General features: G+C 51.0%; 1 protein-coding gene across 3 annotated transcripts; it reads left to right on the forward strand.

Moving 5' to 3' along the window:
- The first annotated feature begins 335 nt into the window (after positions 1 to 335).
- On the forward strand, positions 336 to 11,177 carry CC1H2orf72 (chromosome C1 C2orf72 homolog). Of its 3 annotated transcripts, XM_043578140.1 has the most exons (4): positions 336 to 965; positions 4,023 to 4,136; positions 8,420 to 8,455; positions 8,604 to 8,712. In XM_043578140.1, the coding sequence occupies exons 1-3, from the start codon at positions 359 to 361 to the stop codon at positions 8,422 to 8,424; spliced, it is 726 nt and encodes a 241-aa protein (XP_043434075.1). In that variant the 5' UTR covers positions 336 to 358; the 3' UTR covers positions 8,425 to 8,455; positions 8,604 to 8,712. The 3 variants fall into 3 exon arrangements, with proteins under 3 accessions (XP_043434075.1, XP_043434073.1, XP_043434074.1); XM_043578138.1 differs by lacking the exon at positions 8,420 to 8,455 and having other exon boundaries at positions 8,604 to 11,177; XM_043578139.1 differs by lacking the exons at positions 4,023 to 4,136; positions 8,420 to 8,455 and having other exon boundaries at positions 8,604 to 11,177.
- Positions 11,178 to 11,440: the final 263 nt, after the last annotated feature.

An 11,440-nucleotide genomic window follows, 5' to 3' on the forward strand; every position in this document is an offset into this window, starting at 1 on the left:
CACCTTCGGCTGCCCTGTTACTAGTATGTGCTCAATTTGTGTTTGTTGAATGGATGGATGAATCGGTGCCTGGATACACGGACGGCCGGCTCGGTGTCCCCGCGTTGCTACAGACACTGCGGGAGCAGCCGCCCTTAGAGCCCTGGGGGGAGAGCCCCAGCCGCGCCCCCCCGCCTCCCCCCCCCCCCCCCCCCCCAGCAGCCGGCTGCGGCACGGAAAACGCGGCCCGCGGGCCGGGGGTCGGGCGGAGCTTGGCCCTCGGGGGCGTGTCCTACTGGGCCCGGGCGCCGACGCCTGGAGAGGGGCGCTTCTGGCGCGCCCTGGCCCCGGCGGCCGCAGAGGACGCGCGGCGGCGGGCATGGAGCGCGAGCTGGAGGAGCTGGCGGCGCGGCCCCCGCGCCCGGCCGAGCCGCCCTTCCAGGCGCTGGTGGAGGCGGCGGGCGGCCGCGGGCAGGTGCTGCTGGTGGGCGAGATGTGGGAGCGCGAGCAGAGCCGCGCGCTGCTGCGGGACTTCGCCCGGGCCGTCTTCCCGCCGGAGCCAGGCGCGGGCAAGCCCGGCGGCGCGGGGCCCGGGGCGCCGGGGGCCGGGGCGCCGGGGGCGCAGAGGCCGCCCGGGACGGCGGGGGCGCGCGCCATCCGCTCGCCGCTCGTCTTCGTGCTGTGCCGCGCGTCCTCGCTGACCGCCCGCGAGCCGCGGCGCCGCCTGCGGGAGATGCTGCGGGACGTGCGCGGCCGGCGGCGGGCCGGCGCGGCGCTGGTCGGGGTGCTGGTGGCCGAGGCCGGGCCCGAGGACGCGGTGGCGCCGGGGCTGCGGCTCCTGGAGGCGCTCCTGCGCGCGGTGTTCGGCCGCCAGGCGGGGGGCCCGGTGCAGGCGGCAGCCTACCGCCCCGGCCACCCGGCCTCCAGCTTGGCCGTCCAGGCGGCCGCCTGCAGAGCGCTGCAAGCTGCGGGGCCCGCGCGAGCAGGTGAGACTACGAGGCCCGGGAGCGGTGGGGCGGGGTGTGTCGGGGGGGGCGGGGGGAAGACCCCCAAGTTGGAACTCTTTAGGCCGGCTTCCCGCCTGGTGCACCACAGTAAACTGAGGCCGGGAGAGAGGGGAGGTGCCTAGCACTAGGTCTTCCAGCTAGCGCAGTGGGCCCTGGGCACGGGGTCCAGTCTGTTCCGGAAGGATCCAGAGAGCCTTAGAGATGCAGGAGGGCTTGGAAAAGCCGAGCGGGCAAGCTCAAGGCAGGGGAAGTTGGTGGAGAGAAGACCGGATCGGGCTGGGACCTGGGGGGAGGGAGAGGAGGTGAGAAAGCCTCAGGATGCCCAAGTTTAAAGGTGGGGAGGGGAACAGACCCGGGACTAAGGGCTTGGCTGTGCGCGGAGCTTCTAGGACGCTGTGCAGCTGGAGATGCGACGGGGACGGGGAGGCTCAGTGCAGAAGCGCCAAGGGCTTATCATAGGAATAAGGAAAGGAATAGACGCCAAGACTTGGAGGTAGGGGGACAGGGTGTGAGGGACTGGGGGCCCAGAATTTTCTAATCCTCCTTGGCTACCCACTCTGTGCGCACCCACTGCTGTGTTTCTCTCTACGTTCTCCTGAAGTGGGAGGAGGGGAATGAGGGGCTTTTCCCAGCCTGGGTGAGGACGCTGGGGGCAGTGTCAGAATCTCCTCCACCAACAAGAGCTTTTCTGTATCTCAGGATTAAAGTACAGACATTAAGTGTAGCTGGATCCGGCAAAGCTGAGAGGTGGCAGGATTGTTCTTTGCGTTCCCAGATCCCTCGCCACCCTCACTTTTCCAGCATCTGCTGCCCCCCAAGCCCTTCAGCCTTCCCTTCTTGCTAAAGAGTTAATGAAGACAGAGACTGTGTTCTGCTTCCCTGGGCACTGGTGTGTTAACCAGAAACTGGGAGATGCCAGGCTTGCAGGGGAGCCTTTTCCAGCAAGGAGACCTGGGACCTCTGATGGCACAAATGTCACAGACCTACCAGCTAGCCTGGCCTGCCTGGGTGAAGGCCGTGCAGCTCAGCCTTAGAGCCTGCCCCAACCTCCCCCCGAATGCCTGCAACCCTTTTCTCTCGAATCTGTGAGCTAGCCAGCTAAATTTGAAACTCTGCAAACAGTATCCTGAAAGACGTGGGGAATGTCCTGAGGTGGGTTATTATTGTGATTGTGGATGCCAGCTTCTTCACTGACCTGGCCCCGTGGGGCAGAGGAGGGAATTTACACAACCAAATATTCTGTGCTTAATGAGCTGGTGCCTAGAAAATTCTGAGTTCTCAGTCTCTTAGCCCTCTTCCATTCTCCAGAAGCAACTTTTAATTCCCCGGAGCCAAGCGTGCTCTGGCCTCCTAAGTTTTTGTACACATTACAGTTGCCTTGAATGCAGTTGCCTCGAATGAAAGCCATTTTTCCCATCCTCCTCTTCACCTGACCAATCCTATCTCATCTTTTGGGACTGGACTTCCTCTTCCAGGAAGCCTTCCCCAACCCTCCCTACTCCCCCTTGTAAATTTGCAAGTGAAATCCCAGAACTCTTAACCGGGTGGTTTTGTCACTTTCCCTCGTAAGTGACATTATATTCCCATTTCCCAACACCCTGCCTGCTCTGCAGAATCCTTGCCTCCTATCAACACTTAAGAAATTTTTTAATTTTTTTTTAACGTTTATTTATTTTTGAGACAGAGAGAGACAGAGCACGAACGGGGGGAGGGTCAGAGAAAGGGAGACACAGAATCTGAAACAGGCTCCAGGCTCTGAGCTGTCAGCACAGAGCCCGACGCGGGGCTCGAACTCACGGACCGCGAGATCATGACCCGAGCCGAAGTCGGCCGCTTAACCGACTGAGCCACCCAGGCGCCCCAACACTTAAGAAATTTTAACACTCTGCAAGGGAATCATTCTCTACTGCTTAAACTCGTTTCTACTTTTTTAAAAACATACTAAACAACAATGAAACCTTTCATGACCAAAAGTCATGAGTGTGGTTGTAACTCACTGTCCCCTGGTTTCTTCAGGGTTCTTGCGGTGGGTGGCACCATGGCTTCCTTTGCTACGGTTTTGCTGGCAGCTGGGTCTGGCTTTTTAAAGTTTTCCAGTCTGTTTCCTCCCTGCCTGATAATTATTACACTTTCAGGTTGCCTGCCTTTTGGCAGTGAACTTTTACCTAGTTTATGTTTAGTTCAAATCCTAATCCAACTAAGCATCCAGTCTCGTTAGGAGAGGGTACAAATTAAGAGTAAATAGATCCCGAGTAAGGATTTATGAACAGGACATTTTGTGTCCCAATTGGCTTTCTCCAGAGAGTTGGGACTCTCTGGGACTGAGGTGCTACTATATAATAAGGAAACTAGACTCAACATGTAATTGTTTTATGGTAATTATCAAAAAAGATTAAATCTGTTCCCATTAAGAAATAGTTTGAACTAGGGGCGCCTGGGTGGCGCAGTCGGTTAAGCGTCCGACTTCAGCCAGGTCACGATCTCGCGGTCCGTGAGTTCGAGCCCCGCGTCAGGCTCTGGGCTGATGGCTCAGAGCCTGGAGCCTGTTTCCGATGCTGTGTCTCCCTCTCTCTCTGCCCCTCCCCCGTTCATGCGCTGTCTCTCTCTGTCCCAAAAATAAATAAACGTTGAAAAAAAAAAAAATTTAAAAAAAAAAAAAAAAAAAAAAAAAAGAAATAGTTTGAACTAAACCCAGGGGGAGAATTTCTGCTCTTTGAGTATTTTCTTTGGTGCTATGGAATTGTTAGTTTCATGGCATTTGTGTTACACGGTTTCCCAGGCACGATACCCACATCATAGGGTTTTGAGAAGATAAAATAACATAATATATATAAAGCAATCTTTTATGAGGGGGGGCTCAATTTTTTAAGTATAAAAAGTCCACCCCATTTTATAAATCAAAATCCTTGTGTTTTTAATCAAACAGTTGAAACTAGGGCAGTTGATGATTGAAGCTCTTGGTTTGCTGAACAGATAATCTCTCAGTCCTGTCAAGCACACTCACCTGCTGCCTCTGGGACTTTGTGTTCTTTCTAGTGGCAGGAGCCTGGGAGAGACCCGGCCTCCCAGCACTGCTGGCGTGCTTTTCTTGGGGTCCCTGGAGCCGGGGGAAGGACCCAGATGCCACCTCCCCCAGTGACCCAGCTCAGGGTGAGTGTGCTGCCTTCCTGGCCTTCTGGACCCTGAGGGCCAGGTGCTTGGGATTATGGGAATGGTCATGTGCTCACAGGGACCTGAGGGATAGAGTGGACCAACATCCATGGAGCACCTACCATGTGCGGGGCGTGGAGGTGAGTGATGTGAGGTGCCCCTGCCACTGGGCGAGGCACACAGGCTTCCCAGCAGGGCTCTAGCCCCGTGGGTCTCTGACTAATGAAGGCAGTTGGTGCGGGCAGGGCTGCCCTGCAGGTGCCCGCCAGGTGCACAGCAGGGCACTTGGAGCCAGACGCATTCCATCTCCCCTGAGGATCCAGGGAGTATCAGGAACAAGTGGCCAGGCAGCTAGGGGTTGGAGATCGTCCTAGGCGGAAATGGTAAGACTTAGAGAGGAAGTACTGTGAACAAAGGCTTGACGGCATGATGTCATGCTCCAAAAAGGAGCCCCTTGTCGGGAGAGCCGGGGGTGAGGTATGGGAGACTGGTTAGGGCTAAGGCTGAAGAGGAGAGTTTACACCAAATTGGGCCCCTGGACCCAAGTGTCTGGGGAATAGTGAGCCGCTGGTCATTCTGAGCGGGGGTGTCCAGATTAGAGGTGTTTGGGAGAGGTGGCAGAGTGCGGAGCAGGGAGAGACAAGAGGCAGAACCAGTTAGCAGGGGACCGCCCGGTCCTAGGAGGAACAATGGGCAGCCTGGACCCAATGCTGGCAGTTTGGGAACGGAGAGGAGGGAACTCAGCCTGAAGCCATTTTTAGGGTAGGATCATCAGGCCACTAATAGGAGAAGGGGAGGGAAGAAAGTCCTGCGAAGTCCCCAGAAGCACTCTGTAGGCATTGAGGCTGTTGTGACAGAGACAAGAAGTACCGGGGAGTTAAGTTGTAACCAGCCGAATGTATGTGGCCTGCACCCCCAAAGTGTACTGAACAGTACAGCTCTGTTACAGAAACGGGCAATGTTTTATTTATTTTTTAGAGAATTTTTTTTAATGTTTATTTATTTTTGAGAGCGAAGGAGGGGCTGAGAGAGAAGGGGACAGAGGATCCGAAGCAGGCTCCGCACCGTCAGCGGAGAGCCCCTATATGTGGGGCTCGAACTCACGAACGTGAGATCATGACCTGAGCCAAAGTGGGACGCTTAACTGACTGAGCCACCCAGGCGCACGTAACAAGTTACCATAAACTTAGTGGCTTAACACAATGCCCATGAATTCTTCCTGATTTCCATGGGTTAAGCCTGGGCAGGGCTTAGCTGGGCCTTCCTTTCGGGGTCTCATAAAGCTGCATCTGAGTGTCTGCCGGGCTGCGGTCCTTTCTGGAGCCTGAGTCCTTCAAGCTCACTTCGTTGTGGACAGAATTCACTTCTTTGCTGCTGTAGGACTGAGGCCCCTGCCTTGTTGGTGGCTGTTAGCTGGGGCTGTTCTCTGCTCTGACAGTCACACCTCTACACATCTCTCAACACAACAATTGCTTCTTCAATTAGCAGGAGACTTTCTAGTCTCCTGTTATGTCACTTAATCATCAAATGTCACCTTTGTCATATACGGTACCCTAATCGAGGGATTCACAGGTCCCACCCACACTCAGAGAAGGGGATTATACAGGATGGATACGCCAAGGAATGGAAATCTTGAGGGTCATCTTAGAATTCTGCCTATCACAGGTGAAAGCTCAAAAAAAATTGAAAAAGCAAAACAAGTTGGGGCGCCTGGGTGGCGCAGTCGGTTAAGCGTCCGACTTCAGCCAGGTCACGATCTCTCAGTCCGTGAGTTCGAGCCCCGCGTCGGGCTCTGGGCTGATGGCTCGGAGCCTGGAGCCTGTTTCCAATTCTGTGTCTCCCTCTCTCTCTGCCCCTCCCCCGTTCATGCTCTGTCTCTCTCTGTCCCAAAAATAAATAAACGTTGAAAAAAAAAAATTTAAAGAAAAAGCAAAACAAGTGTTTAAGTCACTTGCTTAATTCTGCCACTGAAAAGTAACTATAATCTGCATTTTGGTGTAGACCAGTCTATTCATCGTCCTACCTATCTAGATCCACTTGTGTTATAGAAATTTTAATAAATATACTTCTATATAATGTATGCATCATCTGCAAAATGCATCAGATATTTAAAACATTTCATTACAAAAATGTTCACTTCAACTTTTCAATCATCATTTTGGATATTTTGGGGAACCAAAGGAAAAAAATAATAAAGCAAAGGAATCCTAAACAATTTTACAGAGATCTTGTATAACTTCCCCCTCAGTAGCATATAACAAATTTTTTCAGTGTTTTTCAATTTATTATTTTTATTATTTTTTTTAAATTTTTTTTTCAACGTTTATTTATTTTTGGGACAGAGAGAGACAGAGCATGAACGGGGGAGGGGCAGAGAGAGAGGGAGACACAGAATCGGAAACAGGCTCCAGGCTCCGAGCCATCAGCCCAGAGCCTGATGCGGGGCTCGAACTCCCAGACTGCTAGATCGTGACCTGGCTGAAGTCGGACGCTTAACCGACTGCGCCACCCAGGCGCCCCTATTTTTATTTTTGAGAGAAAGCACACACAGCATGTGCATGGGTAGAGGAGGACGAGAGAGAGAGAGAGAGAGAGAGAGAGAGAGAGAGAGAATCTCAAGCAGCCTCCACACTCATTGCAGAGTCTGATGCAGGGCTCGATCCCACGACCCTGGGTTCATGACCTAAGGTGAAATCAAGAGTTGGATGCTCAACTGACTGAGCCACCCGGGCGTCCCAACAATTTTTTTTCAGTTCTGTTTGGTTAAGTAATCTCTACACCCCACTTGGTGTGTAGATTCATACACCCCATTCAAACTTATGACTCTAAGATCAAGAGTCACATGCTCTTCTTCTTTTTTTTAAGTATATTTATTTATTTTGAGAGAGAGAGAGGGAGGAAGGAGCAGAGAGAAAGGGAGAGAGAGAATCCCAAGAAAGCTGTGTGCTGAGAGTACAGAGCCTGATGTGGGGCTCAAACCCACGAACCGCAAGATCATGACCTGAGCCGAAACCAAGAGTCGGATGCTTAACTGACTGAGCCACCCAGGTGTCTCTGTAGCATAGAACAAATTATTTAATCTCAAGTAGAAGCAAATGTATTAAAATGAAAATTGCATTCATGGACTATGTGTAGGCAATGATATAACATACATAATAAATATAAGATTATACAGACATTTATACATAGTTTTGCAATCAGCTTCCTTCACAATAACATATGGTGGCTACAGTATTCCACGGCAATGATTGCATATCAACGATATCTTTTCTCTTTTGAGGGGATAGTGTGTAATTGTAGATTCACATGCAGTTGTAAGAAATCATACAAAGAGATCCTGTGCACTTGGCCCAGTTTCCCTCAATGGTAACATCTTGTGTGAAACTATTGGATAATATTACCACTGGGATATTGACATTGAAACAATCCACAGATCCTCCTCAGAGTTCCCCAGTTTTACTTGTATTTGTGTGTGTGTGTGTGTGTGTGTGTGTGTGTGTGTGTGTGTGTGTGTTTAGTTCTATGGAATTTTATGTATCTCTTTTTTAAGGTTTATTTCTTTATTTTGAGAGAGAGAGAGCGTGCACATGTGTGCAAGGGCAGAGAGAGAGAGGGAGAGAGAATCCCAAGCAGGCTCTGTGCTGACAGTGGCGAGCCCAACTGGGCTCGAACTCACGAACCGTGAGATCGTGACCTGAGTTGAAGTCAGATGTTCAACTGACTGAGCCACCCAGGCACCTGCCCCATGCATCATTTTTATTTAAAAAAAATTTTTTTTAACATTTATTTATTTTTGAGACAGAGACAGAGCATGCACGGGGGAGGTCAGAGAGAGAGGGAGACACAGAATCTGAAACACGCTCCAGGCTCTGAGCGCTCAGCACAGAGCCCGACGCGGGGCTCGAACCCACGGACTGTGAGATCATGACCTGAGCCGAAGTCAGACACTTAACCGACTGAGCCACCCAGGCGCCCCCATGCATCATTTTTAATGCCTGAATCCCATCCTGTGGGTGAGCCATGGTTACCCCATCCCGTGGTTGCACATCTAATCGGTATGTTTGCTTTCAGCTGCAGGCAGAGAAAGCAAGCATAGCAGCACAGGCATTCAGTATCTCACCTAAAAGATGGTCTAGTGGTAAAGTCAGCTTCAGAGCTGGTCGATTCAGGGGCCCAGGTTCTTTCCTTCTCTCCGCTGGGCTGCCCTCACTCTTGTTTCATCCTTGGGCTGGCAGCAAGACAGCCGCAGCAGCTCCACTAATTATCCCTAATTATGTCCATAGGATAAAATCCTAGAAGTGGAATTCATGGGTCAAAGGGTATGTACATGTTTAAGGTTTTTGATATGTATTTCACTGTGGTTTTTAAGTAGATATTTGCTGAGGCCAACTCTCTCCCTTTCATTCCTAGCTTATTCACTCCCAAACTTGACCTTCTGATCGGGTGGTTCCTGCTCTTGTGTTCCAGATCACCTCCAGGACCCTGAGGAGGAGCTGGCCCTGACAGACGTGTTTCCCAATGGAGACTGTGAGGACCCCAGAAAGGGGCTGAGAGCCTGTGATGGATTTGTCCACGCTCCGGCTGAGCCCGCTGGAGACTCAAGATGAAGGCCGGACACCCGGACTGCCTGGGCTCGAACCTGCACTCTGGGGACTGGCGCCTTCTCACTGAGCCCCCTTGCCTCCATGGTGACCTTGGAATGGTGGTAACCACAAAGGCCCCTGCTGCCAGGGGGCTGCCGCGTTGAGCCAGCTGGGAAAACTTATTTTCCTGGAACCTGCCCCCACCTCATAATTTGCTCAATCTCTGATCACAGTGAGGTTATTTGTTCTTTCTGTACCTCAGTTTCTCTGTGCCATTGGGACAGATGGCTGTCTCCTTTGAGGCTCTGTGGTGCTGTGGCAGCCTGTGGTGTGTTTGCATGAGCATCCATCATTTCAAATGCGACTGGAAAGAACTCTGGACCAGAAGTCATCAGATCTGGGGGGAGTGGTCTTAGAGGCTCTCACCCAAGGGCCAGGCTGCTGCTCCAGGCAGCATCGGAAACTTTGAGTGTGTGTGTGTGTGTGTGTGTGTGTGTGTGTGTGTGTGTGTGTGTGTTGGGAGGGTTACTGTAACTATGAGGTGCCCTTGGCACCTAGTGGTTATTTTACAACGTACAGGACAATCTCAAACAGCCAATTATTGTTCCATCCAAATTGCTCATCATGGCAACCTTGAGAAACTCTGGATGAGCCAATCCCTTCTCCCTGTGAAATTCTAGGAAGAGTCCCCTGGAGCAGAGAGGGTTGGGCTTCCCAAGACCCTGGCTCCCAGAACAAGCCAAAATAAAGACTGCATTGCTGCCCTGGGGGCCTATTGGGCCAGAGACAAGACGTCCAAGTACTTTGCATGCCCTCTCTCTTCCTCATGTTGACATTGATCTGTGCCAAAGCCTTTGAGAATAAGAATGCTAGGAATGGCCCACAGCACCAAACAAGGAAAGGTAGGAATAAAGACATGGGACTTTCTCTCGATCTCAGGCCCTTGTCCAAGGTCAAAGCAAACCCAGCCCAGAGGTGCCAAGTTCCTGAATCATTTTTTCTCTGTTTATGAGTCAGACAGGGTCGACGATGTTCCCTTAAAAGCCAGGAAAGCCATCCGTTCACTTGTAGAAGGAGCTCCGCATTACCTCCATTGCCTTCCTTGCCTGCCCCTGGAGTGAATACAGTCTTTGGAGTGGCAAGCGCATCTCCTGATTGTCCGTGGTAGGAAGCGCTATCTAAGCAAAGTAGCTGAATTCATTCATTCGTGCACGGTTTGCTCAGCAGACGTGCTGTTGGGCAGGTTTCTGCCCAGGGTTCTGCAAGATGCTGCATGACTTCCAGTAGTTATTTTGGTTTCCATTTCTGGTACCAAAATGTGGAATTGGGGTTGAGGGGCTGTATGAGATCAAGGAGGGTCCCTCCTGGCTCTATGCTTCAATTTATTCTTCATAATCAGCCTAATTCAACCCCTCTCTGCCTCATGGGGATAGTGTAAGGGCAGACAGGGTGACATCTTATTCGGGGCTTGGTTAACAGCAGGTGTCATTTTAATAATGCAAGGCTGTCTCACCGATAAGTGGACCCAGCTGACCTCCTTCTCCGCAAGAATGAACTCAATGAATTAACTTTTGATTTTGTTTTAAAATGGGGAGACTGGTATTTTTGAAGCTGCTATATTTTTCTATTTCTCTGTTAATTTCTTTGTAATAATCGGGTTGGAGTTTTGTTATTTGGTTGGGGGAGGGAGCTTTTATTAAGTTAGGAAGTTACCTAAGGCAGAAGTTCCAAGGCAGCCCGCCTCTGCTGTGTTCAAAAATCTCTTGCATTTGTTAACAATATTTGAGACTTGAGAGATTGCACATAAAAAAGCTAGTTTTCTAGGGTGGAGGATGGGGCAATGCCATCATCTCCGGTTTGCTGCAACCCCCTCCCCTGATTGGAGGCCCCCTCCCCGCCATCTACACCACCCCCCATCCACTGCACTTCACTCATGTAAGCCACCTGCCTGATCCTGGAGGACATATGAGTTTGCAAGCCTGTGGGGTAAAGGGTGGTTTGCATATTATTTGTTCATTGCTTTCAGTATCTCTGGTGAATAGTTGAAGAGAGAAGGTCTTTACTGAGATTTGTGTTCTGCCTCCCAACAGATAAACACAAGACTGAGATCCTTCCGGGTCTAGCTTGGCTTCCTTGACACATGGCTAAGATAAGCACTGTCCGTTTAGGAACAGTCTAGTTGATATTTTCTAGCAGACAGAGGAGTTAGGTGCTGGAAGGGATGACCTTGGTGATAGATCTCTTCCAAGGACTCTTCCAAGGCATGAAGATTGGACGGGCCTGTCCGAGAATAGAGGCCCCGGATTAAGTCGGTGGTACCAGGAGCCATTGGCGAAGGCCTCCGGTCAAGTCATGGTCTGGACTGTTGGGTATTAATCCTTCTAATATGGCAGTAATTGTGCTGCTTCTGACTTGAATCAATAATTCCTTATATCTAATAAAACCAAACGGTACCTCATTGCTGTCTAATCAAAACCAGAATGGATCTTCCCTTTCATTTTCATAAGGTGTTCCTTGCAAGGGCCCCTGGGAGCAGAGCATCTGGGCAAAAGGTGGGAACTTCTGGAATAGTTTGGCCTGAAACCCTTCCATTCCCGCCCTAGATCACACCTCCACCACCCTATTGGCTAGAATTGGAAAATCTATAGCTGGAAAGTAAATACTTGAAATTTTTTAAAAAGATAACATTTAGCTTGGTATTTAACAGGATGTGTGTGTTTT

Source organism: Prionailurus bengalensis, chromosome C1, assembly GCF_016509475.1.
Source record: "Prionailurus bengalensis isolate Pbe53 chromosome C1, Fcat_Pben_1.1_paternal_pri, whole genome shotgun sequence".
In the NCBI taxonomy this organism is placed as follows: domain Eukaryota; kingdom Metazoa; phylum Chordata; class Mammalia; order Carnivora; family Felidae; genus Prionailurus; species Prionailurus bengalensis.